At 42.9% G+C, this 26,719-nt stretch overlaps 1 protein-coding gene across 5 annotated transcripts in view; it reads right to left on the bottom strand.

Annotated features, from left to right (window-relative positions):
- NXPE3 (neurexophilin and PC-esterase domain family member 3) overlaps positions 1–26,719 on the bottom strand; it is a 66,619-nt gene that overhangs the window by 37,399 nt on the left and 2,501 nt on the right. For 2 of the 5 annotated variants that reach the window (XM_080654597.1, XM_080654598.1), the window contains exons 2-4: positions 20,090–20,255; positions 19,383–19,481; positions 9,563–9,851 (exon numbers count right to left, since the gene is read on the bottom strand). In XM_080654597.1, the coding sequence (XP_080510723.1) occupies positions 9,563–9,655 (93 nt within the window). In that variant the 5' untranslated portion in view covers positions 9,656–9,851; positions 19,383–19,481; positions 20,090–20,255. The remainder of the gene's footprint in view (positions 1–9,562; positions 9,852–19,382; positions 19,482–20,089; positions 20,256–26,719) is intronic. The other 3 variants (XM_080654595.1, XM_080654599.1, XM_080654596.1) reach the window with 2 other exon arrangements.

Raw genomic sequence — 26,719 nt, 5'->3', positions numbered from 1 at the left:
TTTTACTCCGTGCCTACTGAAAAACAGCACTGCTGTTTCTGACATGTAGCTCTGACTGAGGAAGGGATAATCCCAAATGACTGTTTTCAGGAATGCGCATGACACAACTTGAGAATATCAAGATGTTGTTCAAGGTTTCTCATGGATGCATGCAGCTCAATCCAGGTACCACCAGTGCTCTGCAAATGAAAAGATGCAAGTAATCTCTTAAGAAGGGTTTTGAGGGAATAAACTGTTTCTTAAAATGCAGAAAGCAGCCACCTCTTGTTATAGGTGCATCCTACAATACAACCACAAGAGAGATAAAAGCCACAGATAAAAACTAACAAAGGAGGGCACAGCTGAGAAACTTAGAGAGAAACAGCCTAAACTACTCCCAACTATGCCCAATCTACCTCCTGACTTCCACTCTAAATGAATAACATTTCTCAATATTATACTAGTACTGTTTCCATAATCAGAAATATATATATATATTCTTAAAATATCAATGAGTAAGGGGAAAAAACACAAATAAAATACAGGCCATGCTCGCAGAGAAACCAAGATGGCGGCATAGGTAAGCACCTAAACTGCTGCCCCGCACAACAATTTCAAAACTACAACTAAAAGACAGAACGGACACCATCCAGAACCACAGGAAAGCTGGCTGAGTGGAAATTCTACAACTAGAAGGAAAGTGGAAATCTCACAGAGAAGGAGCGGCAAAGAGCTGAGGTACAGAGACACACGCGCGCAGAGAGGAAGGAGGGCGGAGTGCCTGGCTGGCTCTCTCTGGCGGGAGGGGGAAAGAAGCCCCCGACTGCACTGAACCCCAGTTCCGACGGCACTGAACATCAGTTCCAGGCGAAACCCTGTGGACTCAGGCTTATACAGGGGGAGTTTGGACTGTCAGGTAGAGAGAAAGGCACCCTGAGACTCAGAAACTCGGAGACTCAGGGGAGCCGCGGCGGCAGGGGTCTGGAGGCACGAGTGTGCACAGTGACTGACTGCGGGGGTTACCACAGGCTGTCCCTGACAGAAGGGATTTGGGGGCTCCTGACTGCACTGAACCCCAGTTCTGAATGCACTGAACTGCAGTTCCGGGCGAGCCCCTGGGGACCCACGCTCTTACCAGTGAAGTCTGGACTCTAGGGCGGAAACTCCGGGAACCGCGGAGGGTGGAGGTCTGGAGACTTGAGCAAGGGCAGGGCTGACGGGAAGCCAAGACTGTCTGCCCCACCCTGAGACTCCACCCCATCCAAGCTGAGCACAGAGGCTTTTGCAATTTTGCAACTCTAATCCTATAAGGCTGTCTCCAGCACCGAAAATCTCCCAGTGTAGACACAGCTAATCCTCACAGCCAACTGGCCTGGAGGTCAATTCCTCCCAGTGATACCAACAACAATCAAGACTTAACTACAACAAGGCTGTACACACAGTCCACAAAGGGGTGCACCAAGAGTGTCCACCTCAGGTTAACTGGGGAGGCCGACCCACTGGACCATATAAGAAACCTAGCACACAAAGCTACTCTACCAACTCAGCAAAGCAGTGAAAAATGGGGAGACGAAAAAACAGATCACAAATGAAAGAAATGGAGGAAAACAACTGACTGGATATAGAATTCAAAACCACGGTTATAAGGCTCTTCAAGAATATCCTAGAAAAGGCCGATAAATATAAAGATATGAAAAAGGACCAACTAGAAATTAAACATACACTGACTGAAATAAAAAATATTATACAGAGACCCAACAGCAGACTAGAGGAACGCAAGAATCAAGTCAAAGAATTGAAATACAAAGAAGCAAAAAACACTCAACCAGAAAAGCAAAAAAAAGAAAAAAGAATCCAAAAAGTTGAAGATAGTGTAAGAAGCCTCTGGGACAACTTCAAGCGTACCAACATCAGAATTATGGGGGTGCCAGAAGAAGAGAAAGAGCAAGATATTGAAAACCCATTGGAAGAAATAATGACAGAAAACTTCCCTGACCTGGTGAAAGAAATAGACTTACAAGTCCAGGAAGCACACAGAACCCCAAACAAAAGGAATCCAAAGAGGACCACACGAAGACACATCATAATTAAAATGCCAAGAGCAAAAGACAAAGAGAGAATATTAAAAGCAGCAAGAGAAAAACAGTTAATTACCTACAAGGAAGCACCCATACGATTGTCAGCTGATTTCTCAACAGAAACTATGCAGGCCAGAAGGAAGTGGCAAGAAATACTCAAAGTGATGAACAGCAAGAACCTACAACCAAGACTACTCTACCCAGCAAAGCTATCATTCAGAATGGGAGGTCAGATAAAGAGCTTCACAGATAAGAAAAAGCTAAAGGAGTTCATCATTACCAAACCAGTATTATATGAAATGCTGAAAGGTATTCTTTAAGAAGAGGAAGAAGAAAAAAGTAAAGAGAAAAATTATGAACAACAAATACATATCTATCAACAAGTGAACCTAAAAATCAAGTGGATTAAACTGGTGAATATAATAGAATCAGGGGCATAGAAAGGGAGTGGACTGATAATTCTCAGGGGGAAAGGGGAATGGGGGGGTGCACGAAGAGACTGGACAAAAATCGTACACCTATGGATGAGGACAATGTTGGGGGAGGAAAGGGCAAAGGGTGGGGTGGGAACTGGGTGAAGGGGAGCTATGGGGGGAAAAGGAGAAACAATTGTAATAATCTGAACAATAAAGATTTATTAAATAAATAAATTAAATAAATAAATAAATAAATAAATAAATAAAAAAAAATACAGACCATGCTCAATGAGAGCTTTTTCCTGAAATACTAGACAATTCTCCCTATAACCTTTTGCTGGATATTGGTACATAACCTCCTCCTCATATAATGTGATATTTTTAATTAAAATTGAGTCTGTGGCCCTAGCCCATTTGGCTCAGTGGATAGAGCATCGGCCTATGGACTGAAGGGTCCCGGGTTTGATTCCAGTCAAGGGTATATGCCTGGGTTGTGGGCTCGATTCCCAGTGTGGGGCGTGCAGGAGGCAGCCAATCAATGAGTTTCTCGCATCATTAATGTTTCTGTCTCTCCCTCTCCCTTTCTTTCTGAAATCAATAAAAATATATTTTAAAATTGAGTCTGTGCTTTTTATAAAATGCTCAGATACGCTAACACAAGAAGAATAAGGATCAGAAACATAGAATGGAAAGGGGATTAAGGGAGGAGAGACTGCCAAATTTCAGAGCCTTTCCCTCTCCCCTCCACCAAGCTACTTTATAAAAAATCTACACTAATAAAAGAGAAATATGCAAATTGACTATACCTCTGCAACACCCACCAGCCAATCAGGAGTGGGTATGCAAATTAACCCAACAAAGATGGCGGGTTAATTTGCATACACAGGCACAGAGCGGCCGGACGGGGCAGGACGCCTGCTATGAGGAGGAGGGCGGGGGGCAAAGGTAGCTACAGGAGTGGCCCTCAGGCCGGAGCAAAGAAGACTGAAGGCTCCGGCCGGAGCGAACACTGAAGGCTCCAGCCAGAGCGAAGGCCTGGGTCCCTGGGTGCCGGAGGAAAACCGGTGCCGCAGCCAAGGGAAGGAAGGCCTATTGCACGAATCTTCATGCAACAGGCCTCTAGTCAATTATAATCACAGCAATATATTGAACAATTTAAAAGTCATGACAATATTCTCAACCTGGACAAGATGACCTGTTAGGCAAGGGAAAATGTTTTACCTCATTCCACTAAATGAGCTACTTATTATTTTTGGTGTCAGAATTGTCCTAATCATTTACTACAGCTGCCTCCCTTCTCCATTATTGTTCAGTTTGTGCAGATAATTAAGAGCTGATAATGTTAGCTGGCATGAGGTCCAAAAGTTTCCAAGGACTAATGTAGGACCACTAGGGGAATTTGATAACATTCCTTGCTGACTCTAACACTAATGATGTGAAACTTTGGCCTATCCTCTCAAGTTGTTTTTTTTTTTTTCCTTTTCCTACGTCTTTACCTACCCTAGATCTACACAACTCTCTTGTTTCTCTACTCTTATACCCAGGCTGTTGAATGTGGTAAAAGAAAACACACTCGCAAAACCAATGATAATAACAACACACACAATGCACCATGCCCCTCATCCCACATAGAGTTGTATGATCCATTTGTGCTCTAGATCCCATCCCGTCCTCCTCCCCTTGGTCTATTAATCCTCCGCTCCAGCTTCTCTATTATCTCCTTCCCCTCAAAATGAAGTCCCTCAGACTTCTACCTCTAGTCAAGATAGAGAAACAGTGAGATTTGCCTCTCCATCTGAGACAAATTTGTTTTAAAAGAATATGTATAAAACAATCGTTTTCCACACATTGGACATCAGACAACAAAAGACAAAGATACCTGAAAGGAAATGAAGGAGGTGATAATTGTAATGGCCATTTGCTTACAGCCTTGAGAGCGGTTCTAAGTTGCAGTACAAGGTGGGGAACCCAGGTGCAGCCTGGTAAACTACTGGTACTTCACTTGAGGCGATGGAGCTGAGAGTCTTAAAAGACCAAGCTAATCAGAATCCGCAGGACAGTTGCAGAGAGGGAACTGAAGAGATTTCCAGAGAGTCCCACTCAAGTACTCAGCAGAGTTCTTAAGGGCCTGTGTGTAATTGTAATGGGAACCCAAGTTTGGCTGCCTGCTGCCACAAAAACCAAACTCATGAGACAGATGCTGCTGAAAAAGGAAGTGATTTTATTCAAGTGCCAGTCACCTGAGGAGATGGGACTCTTATCACAAAATCCATCTCAACATCTCAATGCAGGCAGAGGGTTTTATAAGGAGGGAAAGGCAAAACAGAACAAATAAATCAAGGGGAGGGGACTGAAAAGTTCTCTATGTGCAGGCCAGCACAGTCCATTCCAATAAGGACCTCGAATCTGGTCAAGTGATGGTCTAGTGCAGCCGTGGGCAAACTACGGCCCGCGGGCCAGATCCGGCCCGTTCGGCTGTTCTATCCGGCCTGCGGAGCAGAAAGAGCGGAGGGTTCTCTTGCTCTCCCCTCCGCTCCTTCACCAGCAGCAGTGTTAACATGGCAACGTCAGGGAAACACGGCCGCAGCTCCTTCTTCTGAGTGGGCAGATTTATAACCGCCCATTCAGTAGAAGGAACAACCTCTCAATCTTCCAGAGGCTCCTTGTAATGCCCGCGGACGCGTCTCCCGACATCACCTTGGGAATGCGTACACACGTTATCGTGGTGATGTGGGGAGACACGCCCCTGGAGAGCACAGTATCAGAGCCTTTCTGAGGTCAGATTAAGAGCTCTACTCAAACACAATTTTTTCCTGTTCCCACATTCTGTACATCACAATGACTTGTTAATAAAACAACAAAGACTTTCAGCTTTTAGGGCTTGTATCCACTGCAGTTTCTTTTCCCACTGCGGATGCGCGCAGCAGGGAAAAAGACACACAGAGGACATGTCACACTAGCCATGCTGCGGCTGCATTTTTTTGCTGATACGGATGCGGTATCAGTAACGCTACCGTGGCCACTAACCGCATGTGTTAGCGGCAAAACAAATGCATTTTGCGCTGCGTTTGCTTCTCCCCCTTGCGCCTGTAAAAATGCGTGCTACAGGGCATTTGTGTTAACATGCACCACTGCACATTAGCACCAACGCAAACATGATGGAAACCTGTGTACCCTGCATTAACCCTAGCTGCGCTGCATTGCAGTACTGCACAACACTGCAACGGCAGCACGGCTAGTGTGAACGAACCCTAATTCAGTGGGTTGAACAAAAAGATTGTATAGAAATGTGATGAACTAAAGATTTTATTACAAAATCGCTTAATTTCAGGGTTTCAGAAGTAATTGGACAAATGAAAAACTGAAAATCAAATGTTCATATCTAATACTTGGATGAAACCCTTTCCTGGTAATGACAGCCTGAAGTCTTGTACTTATGGACATCACCAGATGCTGGGTTTTCTCCTTTGTAATGCTCTGCCAGGCTGTCACAGTAGGGGTATATATATAAATATCCTGCCATTTCCAGCTTTTAATAAAAAAAACTGTTGCAATGGGCATTTAAAAGTGGCACTTGGTTGATTTTATACAGTCCAGTGGATGCAATCTGACATTGATAATGGGCTCTTTCACACTATGTGCACTGCGGCTGTTTTTTGCCAGTAACGGAAGTGCTAGTGGTAACTACTGGTTACCCATGTTTTGCACTGCCCTAGCACCTCCCATACAAGTATGTCTGGAAGACACAGCAATGTGCAGCTATGTGTGTTACCATAAACAAAGGGCCTGTGTGAAAGATACACAGGTTTCCTATGGAGGAAAGGGGTTGTTCTCTATGGTCAGGGTGTGCCTCTGTCCCATGTCTGAACTTTTTCAGATGATTTTATTATATATATATTTTTTAGAAGACCAAAAATGTTATAGTAGAGCAAATTTAATCACTTGTTTTTATACTTTACTGTCTTATTTTAGTAAAGAATTTAATAAGAGAACAGTACTGTTGGTTTTAGCCCAATATTAAACATGAGTGGACCAAAGAAAAGGAAAGTGGACAGTGAATGCTGAGTGTTTAAGAGGGAGTGGACAACAAAATATTTTTTCACCGAAGTCCGATCAATGCCGGTATGTCTGATATGCCAGGAAACACTTGCAGTCTTCAAAGAGTACAATCTCAGCCGTCACTTTGCCACAAAGCATGGCAACTATGCTAGCAAGCAGTCACCTCAAGAATGGGAGGCTACTGCACAGAGGTTGATGGCTAAATTACAGGCTCAGCAAAATGTCTTTCACAGACAAACTGCAATTCAAGAGACAACTACCAAAGCAAGTTTTATGCTATCATTCAAATTAGCAAAAGCTAGCAAACCTCTCTCTGAAGGCGAGTTTTTGAAAGAATGTATGATAGAGACAGCAGGTCTCTTGTGTCCAGAGAGCAAAGGCAAGTTTGAAAAGCTCAGCTTATCACGCAAAACAGTGACTCGTCGAGTGGAACTGATTGATGAAGACTTGGCCAGCAAGTTAAATAGTAAGGCATAGTTCTTTAAGTTTTATTCACTAGCATTGGATGAAAGTAATGACGTAAAGGACACTGCTCAGCTCTTAATTTTTATCCGAGGGATTAGTGACAATTTTGAAATTACGGAGGAGTTTTTAGCCATGGAGCCACTGAAAGGAAAAACACGGGGAGAGGACTTGTATGACCGGGTGTCTACTGTCATCGAGAAAATGAAGCTACCATGGAGTAAACTTGCTAATGTCACGACAGATGGGTCTCCAAATTTAACTGGAAAAAATGCTGGACTGCTAAAAAGAATTCAGGATAAACTGAAAGAGGAGAACCCTAACCAAGATGTTATTTTTCTTTCACTGTATTATTCACCAGGAATCATTGTGCAAGTCTATATTACAACTTAATCATGTTGTTAATCCAGTCATAAAGCTTTTTTTTTTTTAATAGATTTTTTTATTGATTTTTTACAGAGAGGAAGGGAGAGGGATAGAGAGTTAGAAACATCGATGAGAGAGAAACATCGATCAGCTGCCTCCTGCACACCCCCTACCGGGGATGTGCCCGCAACCAAGGTACATGCCCTTGACCGGAATCGAACCTGGGACCCTTCAGTCCGCAGGCCAATGCTCCATCCACTGAGCCAAATCGGCTAGGGCAAGTCGTAAAGCTTTTTAATTTCATTTGAGCAAAGGGACTTCAGCACCGTCAGTTTATTAAGTTTCTGGAGGAAACTGATGCAGATCACCACGACTTACTTTACCACTCTCGTGTCCGCTGGTTGAGTTTGGGCAAAGTTTTCCAACGAGTGTGGGAGCTCAAAGAAGAGATTGGTGCATTTTTGAAATTAAAGGGGAAGTCTGACGAATTTACTGAGCTGAGTGACAAGAATTGGCTGTGTGACTTTACATTTGCTGTAGATCTATTTTCACATTTGAATGAGCTAAATGTGAAGCTACAGGGAAAAGATCAGTATGTACATGACATGTACACTAATGTGAAAGCCTTTAAATCGAAGGCTTTTCTTTTCCAGACAAATTTCTGACCAAGTCTTCACTCATTTTGCCACACTAGCCACACAGAAGGAGACTATCCAAAACGTGAATACAGCAAATCACTGGATGACCTGCATGCAGAATTCTGTCGTCCGTTTTCTGATGTTGAAAAAATTGACCAGTCACTTCAACTGGTGGCCTGTCCTTTGTCACAAAACCCTGAAACAGCACCAGAAGAGGTGCAACTGGAACTCATGGATCTTCAGTCTGACTTTGTCCTAAAGGAGAAATTCAGCTCTCTTGAACTAAGAGACTTTTATGCTTCACTTAATGAAGCCACTTTTCTAAACATCCGGAGGATGGCACAGAAGATACTGGTGCTGTTTGGGTCACCCTATGTTTGTGAGCAGACATTTAGCGTCATGAACATCAACAAAGACCCTCACAGATCCAGCTTAACTGACGAACACCTCAGATCTATCCTGAGAATAGCCACAACAAAACTAACTCCAGACTTTGATGCATTAGCTAAAAAAGGAGACCAACAACACTGTTCCCACTGAAGTTGATGTTTTAAAGACCAAAAACCTTTCAACCCAGTCTACATTGCCATCTACATCTATGTCCCAGGCATAATTTGGAAGTTGCACTAAAGAAAATGTTTAATTTACTGTTTACACATTTTGTTCTTTTCTATTTGTTTTAGTTTTAAATTACTTTATTATATTTAAGTTTAATTTGAAAGGCTTTTGTACCTTTCCTTTGTTAGGCAATTTTATTTTGCCTTTGCCATCTTCAATATAAGGTATGTTATTGTGCTATGATTCCTCCATTTTTTGAAGTTTCCAATTATAATAATTAGTGTTTACATTCTTCTTGTTAAAATGTTTGAAATGAATAAAACCATTGAAGTAAAAAAAAAAAAAAGACCGTACCCTTTTATGTAATGATGTTTACTTTGAATTTATATTAGTTCACACAAACACTCCATCCATGCTTTTGTTCCGGCCCTCCGGTCCAGTTTAAGAACCCATTGTGGCCCTCGAGTCAAAAAGTTTGCCCACCCCTGGTCTAGTGTGTGACATCCTGGTCTTCATCATCCTGGTCCTACATCATCCTAGTTCTATGGCTGAAAGTCAGCAAATCTCCTGGAACTAGTACAATTGAAGGTCAGAGTCTGCATCTTCAACTAAAAGGTCCCCTCCTTGCAAAGACTTTCCTCCATCACCCTAATCCTACTCTAGAGTAGTAGCCTGCTTTCCTTTCTTTATAGCATTTTTCACAATTTCTAAATATCCTTTATTTTTATTATATGACTATAATTACTTAGTACTATTATTTTCTCACATGCGTATTTAGAACATGAGTTCCACAAGTGAAGAAATCAAGTCTGTTGTCTTTACCACTATACCCTTGGTGACTAGCAGTTTACAACTATTGTGGGCTCTCAAATACTTACTGAATTAATGTAAACAAGAACTGTGACCAGGATAAGTTTCTTGAAGATCAACATTTCCCAAGGTAGTTAGGCCCCAAATCCCATGATTTGGTTCCCCTTAGTTATAAAAGAGTATACTGAGTACTCACCTCTACCTGAGTAACATTGATGACCAGCACCACCACCGTCAACACTGCAAGCAGACAGCAGAAAAGCCGGAGTTTATAAAAACTGATCCACATTATCTGGCTGTGTCTTGATCACCCATGGCTAACACCATGCTACCTTCACTTCTCAAAACTCCATGTCTTTATTTTTCTGAGCTGCAGGTGAGCTTTCAGTTTCATTTGCTTCTTCTCTGCTAGCATCCTTCAGAGTTCTTAGTATAAAGGAGAAGCTGGGATTCATGTAAGCAGCACATTTTTCTTCAGAGGACTCCTGCAAACAGGGAAGATCAGAAAACAGGGTAAGAGGAAAGACACCACATTTCCTGTTCTTTGACATTGAGAAAGCCCAAAGTCATGCAGGGAAAGAAAACAGCCAGGGACAGTAACATCTATTCCAGATCCAGACAATTTACTGAAACCCAACCCCAGTCTTCTGCGTAAATACAATGATATTGGTTTTACTACCTATTTAGGTTTTAACTTTTAAGAGAGCAAAGATGAATGTCTTTAAACTCTTAGAAATTGCAAAGTTAAAGTAACTTAAATTTCTACAGAGTCTAAGTAAAAAAAAAAAAAAAATCACTTCAATTCCATTATAGTGCAAGTCATATAATATTATTGGAGTAATTATATTTAAAAAGCATTAAGAGAAAACATTTGTGACTTTATGTGGAGTTCTGGAATACTGTGCAAGCCCCCTGACATACTCTAAAAAACAAGAGTGCTGCCCCTCTGTATGGGAGAAATCAGGAAACACCCTTTGGGTCTCCAGCTCCCCCAACACATATGAGGTCCCTATGTTTCTTCAGCTGAGTAACAAGCGACAGAAGTAAAGACACCTGCCCTGAAGATACAGGAGAGGAAAGCTAAGCTTGCAGCGTGACAGGACATCCAAATCCTTCATCACATCTGTTAGAGGCAGAGGACTTCAGAGTCTGCCACTCCTGTTTGCCCATGTAATGAATGCAAAATGATCTCCCCAGCTGTTATTTTGATATAGGTAAGCAGATAAAGTGCTAGCATTTTATTCCCAGTGAGGCTTTCCATGGAGGGCAGGGTGGAGAGGTAAAGGAGAAAAAGGTGAACAATCAGGGTGCAGATCTCGGAATACCTCAGCTGCACCATCACTCCCTGCAGCTTTGTGATGGAACTGGTAAGCCCCCTATTTCCTCACTCACCTACTGCCCCTGTGTAACTCATTCCCATACCACAAGGACCATAACAACCCTTCCTCACCCCAGCTTCATAAAGGAGACAAGGCTAAGCTATGGCAACATACTCTCCATCCTCAAAATTCCCACAGCACTTACTATTTTCACTTCTGAGCTGATCTTTCTATTTTTATGTATTTCTTGTCTCCCCAATTAGACTATACCATTTATGGCTATATTTAAAAAAAGAAACAAAAACAATATATTATTTTAAAAAACTTAATGATAACAGTATATCATACTCTTTGACTCTCTCACAGTACTTACTAGTAGCTCTTTCCATGATATAAGTTGATTCAACATTCCACACAACAAATAATTATGGAGGCCTACTCTGTATTGCACATTGTGCTAAGTACCAGAAATTCCCCTGGAAAAGCTTATACTCATATGAGACAAGAGGTAGTTCCCCTCCTAAATTAAAGAGGAATAAATCCAGCACTCATAGCCACTTCCAGAGGGATGCCAAATACTGTGAAAGGCTGCACTTAACCATTTCATGATACCCCAACACTGCCTCACTCCAAGTCGGATTTATTCCTGGGATGCAAGGTTTGTACAATATCTGAAAATAAAGTAATGTGAAACAGCACATAAACGAAATGAAGAATAAAAATTATATGATCATATCAATCTAAATACAGAAAAAGCACTTTTAAAAGTGCAGAACTCATTTATGATAAAAACTCTCAGCAGAGTGGGACTGAAGGGAACATACCTCAATATAATAAAGGCCATATATAAAAAACATCTAACATCATACTCAATGGGGAAAACTAGAAGTGTTACCCTTAAGATCAGGAATGCCCACTTTCACCACTCTTATTCAACATAGTACTGGAAGACCTAGCCATAGCAATCAGACAAGAAGAAGAAATAAAAGGCATCCAAATTGGAAAGAAAGAAGTAAAACTGTCATTATATGCCGATGACTCATAATACTGTAAATAGAAAATTCTAAATGCCCCACCAAAATACTACTGGAGCTGATAAATGAATTCAGTAAAGTAACAGGATACAAAAATAAATGTTCAGAAATCAATTGCATTTTTATACACCAACTAGAGGCCCAGTGCATAAATTCGTGGACAGGTGGGGTCCGGCCAGCCCGCCCTGATCTGGGCCGATTGGGCGGGGCCAGGCGGGGGGTGGGGCCATGGGAGGTTGGCTGGCCAGCCCCTCCCCTGATGGGATGGGGGCGCTGATCAGGGGTGGGGAGGGGCCGGCAAGGGGAGGAAACTGGAAAAGACCCACTGAGCTGGGGCTGAGCATGGGCCCCAGGCTTCCCAGGGAGGACAGCCTCAGCAAGGAAACAGAAGCCACCAGAAGGCTCTGCAAACAGGCCCTGAGCTCCCTTTGGCCAGGCAGACTCAGAGCTGGTGTCTCTGTGTGTACATTAGACACAGCCCAGCACTCGCCTTTGTCTGTTGCTCAAATCCATTGCACCGAAAAACTTGTTCCCCTTCTTCTCTTTGGGCCCTTAAAACAAATACAGGCCAACTGGAAGACGCGGGCCCCAGTGGCAGAGCCAGGCCTCACAATCACCTGGAATTTAGGCCTAAGACAACTGGGTAGCAATCTCCACAGAATAGAACATACTGTTTTAGAGTCTTAATTCTCCCCTAAAATGTGCCCTTCTGCTCCTCTTTAGCAGTGATAGACTGAACTAAGGAACCAAAGACCGAATTTCCTTTGAGGTGAGATCCACCAAGAGCCGGCTTGTGGCAAGGCCCCTCACAAGCAGCTGCCTTCCCCCCAAGCTCAGTGTGCTCTGATCCGGTCCGTTTCTGGTAGTGCCGGATCCTGGGCTGCTGGTCCTGCTGGTTGGGGGTGCAGGTCCACAGGATTTCTCTCTGCCACCTTTCTGGCCTCCCGAGCAGTACCCTCCGGCCCGGTGTGCCAGGTGGCTATCGCTAGAGCCAGGACTTGGAGAGTGAAGGAGCTGGTCCACACTGAGAGGGACCTGCAGGTGGCCAGGCCCCGCCCTCCACCCCGCTTCTCAGTCTCGCTCATGCGGATCGGTCCAAAGCCCGCTACCTGAGGCTGGCACCACGTAGGGAGGGTTGTGGTGAGGAGAGGGGCACCCTGACCTGCCAGCCTTGGTGACAATCATCTCAGTGCCCAGCTGATTGAATTCACCCCACAGAGTCTTCATCTCAAGCTGCATGCTCACACTGACCACCTGCACCTTGGTGGTGGCTGCACAACTGGCCCCGGGGCCCTCGGGCTCGGCAGCGCTGGTGGCGGCCCCTGCAGCTGGCGTCATAGCAATGGGTCGTTCCGCCATAACTGTCACTGGGCTTTTATTATACAGATAATGAACTATTAGAAAGAGAAACTTTAAAAAATTCCCAGTTACAACTGCATAAAAAATAAAATAACACAACTAAGAGTAAATTTAACCAAGTATGTAAAAGACCTATACTAGAAAAATCATAAGACATTGAAGAAGTTACAAATAAATGGAAGCAAATACCATGTTCATGGATAAAAATATTAACATAATTAAAATGCCCCATACCACCCAAAGCAATCTACAGATTCAACACAATTCCCATCAAACTACCAATGGCATTTTTCACAGAACTAGAATAAATAATCTAAAAATTTATATGAAACCACAAAAGATCAAGAATAGCCACAGCAATCTTGAGAAAGAACAAAGTTGGAAGTATCAAAGAACAAAGTTGTAGGTAAACACAGTATTCATCTCCTCCCACAACCACATCAAAACTACAACTAAACTACAGAGTAAACCATCATTCAGAACCACCTAAAATCAAGCTGAATGGAAGTTCTACAACTACAAAATTAAAGAAGCTACATCAAATCTGGTAGGAGGGGTGGAGACATGGATGGGCTGGTCCCACACCCAAGTGTGGTGGATAAAAATCAGGGAAGATATGTCAACTGTGTATATTCCCCCCTGAGGAGCATGGGATCCCAGTCCCACACCAGGCCCCCCAGCTCAAGGTTTCAGTGGCAGGAAGAGAAGTCCCAGTAAGTTCTGGCTGTAAAAAAAAGTGTGGATTGAGGAAGGAGGCTGAGCCTGCTGGAGCCCCAGGCAGTTCCCCTTAAAAGGGCTTGTGCATGGACTTGCTCAGACTTACTCCCTCTGAGCTCCAGCGCAGGGGCAGCAACTTGAGAGGTACCAGAGACATACTGAGAGGAACTGAATTGTTTGACATCAAGGCGAGAGCTGGAGGGACAGCTTTCTCTAAGACAGAAATGCTGGCAAAGCCATTATTCCTTTGATGAGCCCTTCCCCCACAGAGCCAGCATTTGGGCGCCATAGGTATTTGAGAGCCCATCAATCTAGCTCCCACTGTTTGCCCCACCCTGGTGATTCCTAGAGACACTGCCCCACCCAACTTTTGAGCCCATTATAGCTGTTTCCAGTGGCTTTACCATAGGAATGGCCTGTCTTGGCTCAGGCTTCAGATTTTCCTAAAAACATCTCAAACAAGCAGCCATCTGGTCGTAATGAGCCCCATACCTCTCATTAAGTGGCCCCAGGTCAGAAACTAGCAGCAGCCAGCCTTGGTTTACAGCATGGCCTTACCTGGGCACCTCCAATCCCAGCACAAGAAGCAGCACCTGAAGATCTCTTTGTACGTTATGCCTTTGTAACACAGGTGATGGCTGACCTTAGCCTGCACCTCCCGGGAGGTCTCAGAGCCAGCACACCCAGTGGACAGCTTCAGACCACATCAAAGCACCACCAACCAATCACCTGTACAAGTGACACACTCAAAGGGTGGACTCAATGGGTACCAGAGCCCTGCTGAATTAAGTCCTGCTCTGTGGGGTAAACCCCTGCACAGCTGATCCACCAAGGTGATTAAAGGTCAGGGGTCAGTGGGCACAGCCAGTCCTTGCAGCTGATCAGCCTGAGTAAATCCCTCCCATTGACATGCCAACAGCAATCTAGACTCAATTACAACAGAAGGATATACAGCCCACGAGGGGTGTATACCTCAAGTGCCCAGCTGGGGTGGTTAGGGAGGCTGTACCACTGGAGCTACAGGACACCTACTATATTAGGGCACAATATGAAGCCTAGGAGGCATAGCAGCTTAATACATAGAAACAAACACAGGGAGGCAGTCAAAATGAGGAGACAAAGAAACATGTCTCAAATGAAAGAATAGGACAAAACTCCAGAAAAAGAACTAAACAAAATGGAGACAATCCACCAGATGCAGAGTTCAAAACACTAGTTATAAGGATGCTCAAGGAACTTAGTGAGGACCACAACAGCCTAAAAAAGAACCAAGCAGAAATAAAAGATGCACTAAATCAATGGTCGGCAAACTGCGGCTCGCGAGCCACCTGCGGCTCTTTGGGCCCTTGAATGTACCTCAATCAGTTGAGGACGTATAGCAAAGGCCAGCTTAGGAGTACCCTAATTAAGTTAATAACAATGTACCTACCTATATAGTTTAAGTTTAAAAAATTTGGCTCTCAAAAGAAATTTTAATCGTTGTACTGTTGATATCTGGCTCTGATAACTAATGAGTTTGCCAACCACTGCACTAAATGAAATAAAGAATAATTTAAAGGGAATCAACAGTAAAGCAAATGAAGCTGAGAATCAAACCATCAATTTGGAATATAAGGAAGCAAAAAGCACCCAATCAGAACAGCAAAAAGAAAAAAGAGCCCTAACTGGTTTGGCTCACTGGATAGAGCATCAGTCTGTGGACTGAAGGGTCCAGGGTTCAATTCTGGTAAAGGGCATGTGCCTCAGTTGCGAGCTCAATCCCGGGCAACTGGGAGGCAACCAATTGATGTAACTCTCTCACATCAACGTTTCTCTTTCTCTGTCTCTCCCCCTCCTTTCCACTCTTTCTAAAAATCAATGGGAAAATATCCTCAGGTGAGGATTAACAACAACAGCAAGAATCCAAGAAAATGAGAATAGTGTAAGGAACCTCCGGGACAACTTCAAGTGTACCAACATCTGCATCATGGAATGTGAAGAGCTGGAAGGAAAAGAGACAGAGCGAGAAATTGAAAACTTATTTGAAAAATGACAGAAAACTTCCCTAACTTGGTGAAGGAAATAGACATATAAGTCCAGGAAGCACAGAGAGTCTCAAACAAGATGAACCCTAAAGATTTGTATTCTTCCCTGACCTATGTTGTCTTTTTCTGACCCTAATCCCCTTTTCCTGCAGAATCAATCTGAGGGAAGAGATAGAAGAAGCAATAAACACTGACCAGTTTTGGCTTTGCCAGGCTGGCCAAGCAGCCTGCCCAGAGAGCACTGAGAAAGGATGTGTGAGATGGGACCTGTGATTCTAATAAGTGAGAAAGGACACTTTACCCCATCTTAGAGTCACATAACTGACTCCTAGGGTCTAATATGATTGCTCTTTTTGATTCTCTTGCTGTCAACTCCAAGGAATGATGTCCTTACTATAAAGCCAAAGCCATTGTAGGGGCCAGGAGCATGAGCCACAGCAGGAAGGCTGTGGAACCCATGGCCACTGGACACAGTCCGGCATTCTACGCAGCCCTGTACAGAGATGGCATGTGCTTGGCCATACATCCCCTCTCCCCCGACCCATGCTATTGGTTTTGTGTCCTGGCTGGGAATGGGGGTTCTTCCCAAAGTGAGTGTCTAAACACGGGATAATGTGAGCAGCCTAAGCCCCTTGAAAGGCTTCTTCATTTCTTTCTTATTGGGTAACTTAGCACCAGCTCTCGGGCAAGGATGTGAGTTCCTTTTCAGGGCTTTGGTTTTCATTCTGTTTGGCTATACCCTTAGGAGGCTGCTTATCTGAATGCCATCAGGAAGAGAATGTTCAGCCAGCCTAACAAATAACAAAGCAGCATAGCTACTTAGCACCCACTCATTCAAGAAGGGACATCGGTTATCAAGTTCAACTCTCAACTACTCTTATAGTAAGCCCTTAAGTGGCTGTTCATGGCTGATTCCACAGAGCCTATGGGCAAATGCCAGGCCAAGGTTAATAGACACTCAACAAAGGACGAAAATGACATGATGGGGCAGGGAAATGTGACTCTAATCAGGTATTTTACATTTGTCACACTCTTGAATGTATAAAGACTTTCAGGTGAGGCACCCTCATGATCAGCTTTACATAGTTCTTCCAACCCTCAATGAAGTAATAAGATGAAGAGAAATCCATTTCTTTGGCCAGATTCTGGCTTTGGCTTTGTGCTTTTCACACAGAACCTGGAATAATTCTAAGGCCACTGGCCTACTTCCTCAACTGTCCTCCTGAAGTCCTTTAATACTCATAGTCCCAGCTCCCCACTAAAGTTTTAATGATTATCCTTTGACCTTCACAGCTCCTGTAGCCTCTTTACTGCTTTGACATTCAGATTATCTGCTGTCTCAGTGGTGACTAGTTTTTCTTCCTAGGACTCTAGACACTTTTTCCTGATTGAAAATATCTCCTTGTTCTTAAGAAAAATACTAACCTTGAGCTCATTGAAGCAATCTTACCTTTTTAAATCAGACTTTGCGGTGTAAGGACTTGGAGAATTTTGTATTTCCTAGCCCCATTCAGAAAGCACTCTTGGTTGTATGAATTTTTCAACTCTGAGCAGCCCAGGGGAAAAGTAAACAAAAAGTGTGGGTGAAGGTCAAACTTTCTCATCAATTTCTCCAAAAACTGGAAGCCTGCTGTTAAGGACACGAACGAGTATTGGGTTTTATTCAGTTTGTTATCTGACCAGGGTCTGCCTAATGGATGGCACAGGTCTTGGCATGAGGGAACGTATTCTGTATCATACAACTACAATTCTTTGTTGTTCTGCATAGGTGATGGAAACAAACACTAATTTCTAATAAAATTGTTACACTGCAAAAGAAAAAAAAAAAAGATGAACCCTAAGAGGCCCACACCAAGACAGATCATAATTAAAACGCAAAAAGTTAAGGACAGATCATAATTAAAATGCAAAAAGTTAAGAAAGAATCTTAAAAGCAGCAAGAGAAAAGTAGTTAAGTTACCTACCAGGGAGGTCTCATAAGACTGTCATCTGATTTCTCAACAGAAACTTTGCAGGCCAGAAGGGAGTGACAAGAAATATTCAAAGAGATAAAAAGCAAGGTCCTACAACTAAGATTACTCTATCCTGCAAAGCTATCATTTAGAATTGATGGACATATAAAGAGCTTCCCAGATAAGAAAAAGCTAAAGGAGTTTATCATCACCAAACCAGTATTATATGAAATGTTGAAGGGTCTTCTTGAAGAAGATAAAAAATGTGAATAATACAATGGCAATAAATATATATCTATCAACAATTGAACTACAAACAAAATGAACAAGGAACAGAATCATAGATAGAGAACTTTATGTTGGTTGCCAGATGGAAAGGCGGGGGGGGGGGGGGGGGAAGATTAACCAAATAACTTATATGCATATATGCATAACCCATGGACACAGACAATAGTATGAGGAAGACTGGGGGGAGGGGGAGTACAGGGGTAGGGTAGAAGTGGTCAATGGGGGAAAAAAGGGGACATCTATAATACTTTGAACAATAAAGATAAATTTAAAAAAAAAACAAAACAGCATGATACTGGCATAAAAACAAAAACATAGATCAATGGAACAGAACAGAGAGTCCAGAAATAAACCCATGACTTTATGGTCAATTAATAAATGACAAAGGAGGCAAAAACATACAATGGGATAAAGACAGTCTATTCAATAAATGATAATGGGGAAACTGGACAGATACATGCAAAAAAAAATGAAACTAGACCACCCTCTTACACTATATACAAAAATAAATTCAAAGTGAATTAAAGACTCAAAGCCATAAAACACCTAGAAGAAAACATAAGCAGTAACATCTTGAACATTTCTCTTAGCAATCTGTTTTCTGACATATCTCCTCAGGCAAGGGAAACAAAAAAATAAACAAATAGGACATCAAACTAAAAAGTTTTTACACAGCAAAGAAAACTATCAACAAAAAGAAAAGATAACCTACTGAATGGAAGAAGATATTCACCAATGATACATATGATAAGGGGTTAACATCCAAAATTTATAAAGAACTCATACAACTAAATACAAAATAACAATCTAATTAAAAAATGGGCAAGGACCTAAAAAGATACTTCTCCAAAGAGGACATAGAGATGGCCAACAGACATTTGAAAAGAAGCTGTTACTAATCACCAGAGAAATGCAAATTAAAACCACAATGAGATATCACCTCACACCTGTCAGAATGGCTATCATCAATATATTAACAAACAAGTGTTGATGAGGATGTAGAGAAAATGGAATGCTCCTGCACTGTTGGCATAAATGCAGACTGGTGCAGCCATTATGAACAAAAGTCAGAAAGGTCCTCATAAAATTTAAAGTGGAACTGCTTTATGATCCAGCAATGCCATTTCTGATTATATATCTGAAGAAACCCAAAACACTAACTTGAAAGAATATATGCACCCCTATGTTCATTGCAGCATTATTTACAAAGATCAAGATATGGAAGCAACCCAAGCACCCGTCAATAGACAAGCAGATAAAAAAGCTGTGGTACATATTACAATAGACTATTACTTGACCATAAAAAGAAAAAAGAAATCTTACCATTGCAACAATATCAACGGATGTAGAGAGTATTATGCTCAGAGAAGTAAATCAGTAAGAGAAAGACAAATGCCATATGATTTCACTTATATATGGAATCTAAAGGACAAAATAAACAAAAACAAAATAGAAACAGATTCATAGATACAGAAAACAAACTGATGGTTGCCAGAGGGGAGGGACTTGGGGGAGTGAGTGAAAAAGGTGGAGAGATTAAGAAGTATGAACTGGTAGTTACAAAATAATCACAGCTATGTAGAGTACTGCATAGGAAATATAGTCAATAATATTACAATTACGATGACTATGTATAGTGCTAAGCGGCTACTATAAATATCAGGGGAAACGCTTTGTAAAGTATATGACTGTTTAACCACTATGCTGTACACCTGAAACTAATATAAAATAATAATGAATGCAAACTATAATTGAAAAATAAAATTTAAGTTAATAAATAAATAAATAAATAAATAAATAAATGGAAAGATTTCAAAGTGAAAAAAATATGTCACAGGTTTCTGTGATTTTCTTACAAATGTAAAAGTAGGCATTATAACAAAAAGCTATTTGCAAAGAGAGCAGGAAAATATCCTTTAGTATCTCAAACTGCCTTAGAATTAAGAGCAAGAATGCTAGATGGGAATGACACTAGAATGAAGTTTCCTAGATCAACCAACAAATAAAAATATATAATAAACATAACTTACCTCTTTTGGAAATTTCCAGTTCCCAAGAAAAGATGATTAGAAATAAAAATTAAAATTGACATCTAAATTCCTTTCCAATGTAAAGTCCTGATCTCAAGCAATCATTAACAGCAGCCCTTATCTTGCCACATGCTGATTTTTTTTCATTTTTATACCATTTTTCTTGCTGCAACAGAGATAAGCATATGATGTAGAGGTTAAAGGTATTGAAATTAAATCAAGAAAAACATATTTGAAATCAAGAGTACAATTTTATAGCAGAGATGTACATAGACTTCAGGACAACATAGTGAGAGGAGTGGAGATAGGAACATTTCCTTTCCTACCAATAAAAAACAGTAACTGGCTATTTATATACATAAATATGGCAAATCACTCGCAGAATTGAGCTGAAGGTCAAAACTTTATAAATAGCAATATAAATGAAAAATATATATAAACCAAAGGTAAAAGCTTCATCTGTCATTTTTCTTAAAGTGTAGAATGATCGAAGGAGAACCAAGATGGCGGTATAGGTGAACACTGGTATTCACCACCTCCCACAAACACATCAAAATTACAATTAAAATACAGAACAATCATCATTCAGAACCACCTGAAATCTGGCTGAATGAAGTCCTACAACTAGAGAAGTAAAGAAGAAAGCCCATTGAGACTGGTAGGAGGGTTGGAGGAGTAGAAAGGGCTGGTCCAACATCCACATGTGGCATTTTTTTAAATCAGGAGGAATATTTATACTGCAGAGGCCTCCCGTGGGGAGCAAGAGGTCCCAGCCCCACACCAGACCCCCAGCCCTAGGTTCCAGAACTGGGAAGAGAAGTCCCCATAACATCTGGCTGTAAAAACTAGAGGGAATTGTGGCTAAGTGACACAGAGGCTGCTGGAGACCCAGGCAGTTCCACTTTTAAAGGGCCAGCACAAGGACCTACTTGGACTCGCTCCCTCTGAGCTTCAGCGCTGGGGCAGTGGGTTGGGGGTATTCAGAGACATAAGGGGAGGAACCAGATTGTCATCGGAGCAAGAACTTGGGGGCAGCTTTCTCCAAGACAGGGGTACTCACAGAGGTCACTGTTCCTATGCTGATACCTCCCCCATTACAGAGCTGACTGGCAGCCATATCTGAGTTTCCATTAGCCTGACTCACACTGTTCACTCAGCCTGGTGACTCCCTGAGAACCCACGCCATCCAATTTGCAATCCCACCCAAGCTATTTGCAATGGCTTTTCCACATGAATGGCCTGTCCTGGCTCAGGCTTCAGCCTTTCTAAATTCTCTCAAATAAGAAGCAGCTGTCATCAGCATGCCCCATCCTCTCAATAAGAGGCCCAAGACCCAGCAGTAGCACCAGCCTGCCTTGCTTCACAGCACACCTCACCTGGGCACTTCTGAGCCCAACACAAGTAGCAGTCATCTACAGATTGCTCTGTAGCTCCTGCAAGGTGGCCCCAGGCAGTGACTGACTTTGTACCTCCAGGGAGTCCCCAGACCCAATGCACCCAGTGGACAACTTCAGACCATACCACATTACAACTCTACACATCCACAAGTGGCACACTCAAGAGGCAGACTTGGTCAGCACCAAAGCCTACTAAAGCAAGTCCTACTCGATAGGGGTGTCTTCCTGCACAGCAGCTCTTCCACTGTAGTCGCAGCTGGTCCTCACAGCCAAGAGACCTGGAGGTCAATTCCTCTCAGTGACACCAACAGCAATCAAGGCTCAACTACAAAAAGACTGTGCACATAGCCCCACAGGGGTGCACCTAGAGTGCCCAGCTCAGGTGGCTGGGGAAGCTGAATCACTGGGCCCTACAGAACACCTACTACACATGGCCACTTTACTAATTCCAGGAGACAAAGCAGCTCTACTTAATAAATAGAAGCAAACACAGGGAAGCAGCCAAAATGTGGAGACAAAGAAACGTGTAACAAATGAAAGAACAGAAGAAATATCCAGAAAAACAACTAAATGAAATGGGAGCAAGCAAACTACTGGATACAGAGTTCAAAACAATGGTTATAAGGATGTTCAAGGATCTTAATGAGAGCTTGAAGAGACTTAGTGAGAATTTCAAGGATTTTAGTGAGAATTTCAAAGACATGAAAAAGGACCAGTCACAAATTAAGCATACACTAAATGAAATAAATAATAATTTACAGGGATTCAACAGTAGATAATTCTGAGAATCAAATCAATGATTTGGATTAAGAGGAAGCAAAAAATACCCAATCAGAAGAGAAAAAAAAGAATTCAAAAAAGAAGATAGTGTAAGGAGCCTCTGGGACTTCAAGTATACCAACATTTGCATTATGGGGATGCCTGAAGGGGAAGAGAGAGAACAAGATATTAAAAACCTATTTGAAGAAAAAATGACAGAAAACTTCCCCTGTCTGGTGAAAGAAATGGACTTACAAGTCCAGGAAGCACAAAGAGTCCCAAACAAGAGGAATCCAAAGTGGCCCACACCAAGACACATCATAATTAAAATGCCAAAGGTTAAAGACAAAGAGAGAATATTAAAAGCAGCAAGAGAAAAGTAGTTAGTTACCTACAAGGGAATGCCCATATGATGGTCAGCTAATTTCTCAACAGAAACTATGCAGGCCAGAGGGAGTGGCAAGAAATATTTAAAGTGATGAACAGCATGGACCTACAACCAAGATCACTCTACCCAGCAAAGCTATCATTTAGAATTGAAGGTCAGATAAAGAACTTCACAGATAAGAAAAAGCTAAAGGAGTTCACCACCACCAAACCAGTATTACATAAAATGTTGAAGGGTATTCTTGAAGATAAAAAATATTAACAATAAAATGGCAATAAAAACATAGTTACCAACAACTGAATCTAAAAATCAAAAGAAATGAACAAGGAATCTAATGAACAAAAATAAACTGATGAATAAAATAGAACCAGAGGCATGGAAACCTGGAACACACTGACGAATCTCAAAGGGGGTAGGGAAGAGATAACAAAAGAATTTATAAGCATATATGCATTACCTATGGACACAAATGATAGAGTGGTGAAGACCTGGGGTGGGGTTGGGCCAGGTGAAGAGGGACAATGGGGAGAAAAAAGAGGTACATCTGTGATACTCTCAACAATAATGACTTTTTTTTTAAGTGTAGAATAATCATGTAGTTAAAGGATTCACCCTACCACTACAGAAAACAAGAGGCATCTAGACAGATCTAAAAATTATGATCACTCCATAAGGAATCTAAACTTGACCAGTCCTGCTCTCAAATCTTTCTGAAGTGTCAGTCCAAACTTACTCATGTTTCATATTTATCTTTGTTCTAAAGACGAACAGAAAGTTTACTTGGTCTGCTTTGCCAAATTTTGATAAAGACTACTTACCAGGCAATCTCACTTCTTTATGGCCTATGGAGACAACCCTAAACTGCCATTAGTACCTGACTTCCTAATCCTATATAATAAAAAGATAATATGCAAATTGACCGTCACACCCTTGCACAAGATGGCTGCCCCCATGTGGTCACAAAATGGCCCCACAAGATGGCCGGTAGGGGAGGGCAGTTGTGGGCAATCAAGCCAGCAGGGGAGAGCAGTTAGGGCTGACCGGGCCTGCAGGGAGGGAGGGAAGTTGGGGGGGACCAGGCCTGCAGGGGAGGGCAGTTATGGGCGACCAGGCCGGCAGTAGAGGGCAGTTGGGAGCGACTGGGCCAGCAGGGGAGCCGTTAGGCATCAATCAGGCTGGAAGGGGAGTGGTTAGGGGGTGATCAGGCTGCAGGCAGAATGGTTAGGGGCAATCAAGCAGGCAGGCAGGTGAGCGGTTGGGAGCCAGCAGTCCCAGATTGTGAGAGGGATGTCCGACCGGCAGCCAGACATCCTCCGAGGGGTCCCAGATTGGAGAGGGTGCAGGCTGGATGAATTTCGTGCACCCGGCCTCTAGTCCTATCTCATAAAAGTTATATGCAAATTAACCATCACTCTGCTACACCCACTAGTCATGCCCACTAGCCAATCAGGAGTGAGTATGCAAATTAACCCCAACCAAGATGGCTACAGCCACAGAGAGAGCAGGAGGGAGGCTAGGGTTGCCCCCGGTGATGGAAGAAGCCAAGCTTTCTGCCTGCCCTGGCCAGTCCAGGCCTCCATTCCAGGCTACAAAGTTTCAATTATAGAAGATAAATAAATCCCAACAGAAATGGCTGCCGCCACCGAGCAAGCAGAAGGCTTGGCTCCGCTCCAGGCTACAAAGTTTCAATTGTAGAAGATAAATAAATCCCAGATACCAGGGCCTCCGCTTGGGTCGCCCAGGGGCGTGGCTGGCCTGCAAACCACCACAGGCCCCTTGCCCAGGCTGCCCCACACCCCAAGGGAACCCCCACCCTGATCTGGGACACCCTTCAGGGCAAACCAGCTGGCCCCCACCTGTGCACCAGGCCTCTATCCTATCTAATAAAAGAGTAATATGCAAACTGACCATCACTCCAACACACAAGATGGCTGCCCCCATGTGGACACAAGATGGCCACCACAAGATGGCCAGCAGGGGAGAGCAGCTGGGGGGAACCAGGCCTGCAGGGGAGGGCAGTTAGGGGTGACGAGGCCAGCAGAGGAGGGAAGTTGGGGGCAAACAGGCTGACAGGGGAACAGTTAGACATCAATCAGTCTGGCAGGGGAGTGGTTAGGGGGTGATCAGGCTGGCAGGCAGAAGCCGTTAGGGGCAATCAGGAAGGCAGGTAGGGGTCCCAGATTGGAGAGGGTGCAGGCTGGGCTGAGGGACACCCCCCCCCCCGTGCACAAATTTCGTGCACTGGGCCTCTAGTTATATATATAAAAGACTAATATGCAAAGTGTCCCCGCAGGAGTTCAACCAGGAGACCGGGAGTTCTATCGCTCCCCATGACGTGTGCTGACGACCAGGGGGTGGTGTGGAATGAAGGGAAGCCCCGGCTGGCAGCCGGCAGCCAGGGAAGGGGGGCCCCGGCCAGCAGCTGGCAGCCAGTGGAGGCCCCGGCCAGCAGCTGGGGAAGGAAGGCCCCAGAAGGCAGCCGGAAGTCCCCAATTGGCCCTGATCGCCAGCTAGGCCTTGGGACCCTACCCGTGCACAAATTTCGTGCACTGGGCCTTTAGTTTATATATATAAAAGGCTAATTTGCTAAGTGTCCGTCCGGATAATGACGTCCCGTAGCAATGCCCGGCTTCCTCTCCCTAGCAACCACTAGCCTCCTTGCAGTTTCTTCAGCCTAGGAACACAACTTGCTTTATAACCAAATGTCTGTGAAGCGTTTTCCCATGCCTCATCTCATTTGATCCTCACAGAAATCCTGGAGTAGGTAGATAGAAGACTCAATGGAATCCTATTTTCTTTTCATTAGCCAGAAGACAGAGATTTAGAAAGCTTAGAAACTTGACCTGACTGAAAAGAAGTAAGAAATAGTGGACCTTAAAAATGACTTCAGGTTTCCCCACTGCACAGACTATCGTCAAACACTGATTCAGTTAAATATTTTACCCTTTGTTCTTCCTGCGTGATCTACAATAATAATCTGCTTCCTGTTGATAATTACTGTTGTGTTGCTGACAATTACCTGAAAGAGAAGTTGGGGTGCTTCAAATGGGCTGGAAAAAGTTTAGCTAAATCAGAAAGCAGGTCTAATTACGCAAGTTTTTTCTATATCTATAAAAGGCTAAGTTGACTCGTGCATGCATGATACATATAAAGTTCTCACTGGTGCCAATCGCACACATGTGTTTCGACCTGTCATTGTTGATCGTGAATTTGGTTGACACTTCTATTACAGAGAAAGGGCAAATAGCAATATTAAAATATTTCTTCTAATTAATTTCCTTTCAATATGCACGAATTCGTGCACCGGGCGGCTAGTTATCTCATAAGTAATTATAAAGTGATGCTTATGTCACTTGGAATTACAATTGACAATAACTTGACAATGAAATACTTGAGTTCAGTACTAGACAGAAAACTAGGCAGCAACCTCATCCTCAAGGAAGCTAATGTTCTTAGATAACCATTCCACAAAGAATATCAACCATATATCCAGTTTCTGGAACAGTTCCCATCCTAAATACTATGACCTGTAACTAATTGTACTTGTCAGAGCAAGTGTCTGCAATTGCAATTTTAATTTGGAATACATGGACCCCTATATAAAAGACAAAAAACACAGATTTACATGGAATAAACCAAAACTTAAAATGTTTATATCTCAACTTTTCAAAGAGCAGTTGTATTTTTCATAAGGTACTGAGTTAGACCTTGAAACTTAACAGGTCAGGGTCTAAAGAAACAGAAATACATCCAAGACCATGACAATAATGGGTCAACCAAATAAGGTCAATCCTGGGACAAAGATGAAACAGGTACAGAAGTCTGCAGGACTTGTTTTACCAGATCCAATTTCTCCTTCACACACCCCCACCTCACAGGCTTTCATTGGTGGGGAGTGGGGGAGTAGAGAAGTAAACAAATCAGTTAAATAAGTCACAGAGTAGTAACTGATTTAAGAAAAAACAGGACATGTTGATAGATGATGGTCTTCAACCTTGAATGCACATTAATATCATCTTGGAAGCTTTTAAAAATACCAACGCCTCGAGGATGCAGGACCAAATGTATCAGACACTGCCAGAGGCT

The sequence above is a fragment of the Plecotus auritus genome (assembly GCF_963455305.1).
Source record: "Plecotus auritus genome assembly, chromosome: 2".
NCBI lineage: Eukaryota > Metazoa > Chordata > Mammalia > Chiroptera > Vespertilionidae > Plecotus > Plecotus auritus.
Note: the sequence above shows the minus strand (reverse complement) of the source record. Positions and strands in the feature narration are given on the sequence as shown.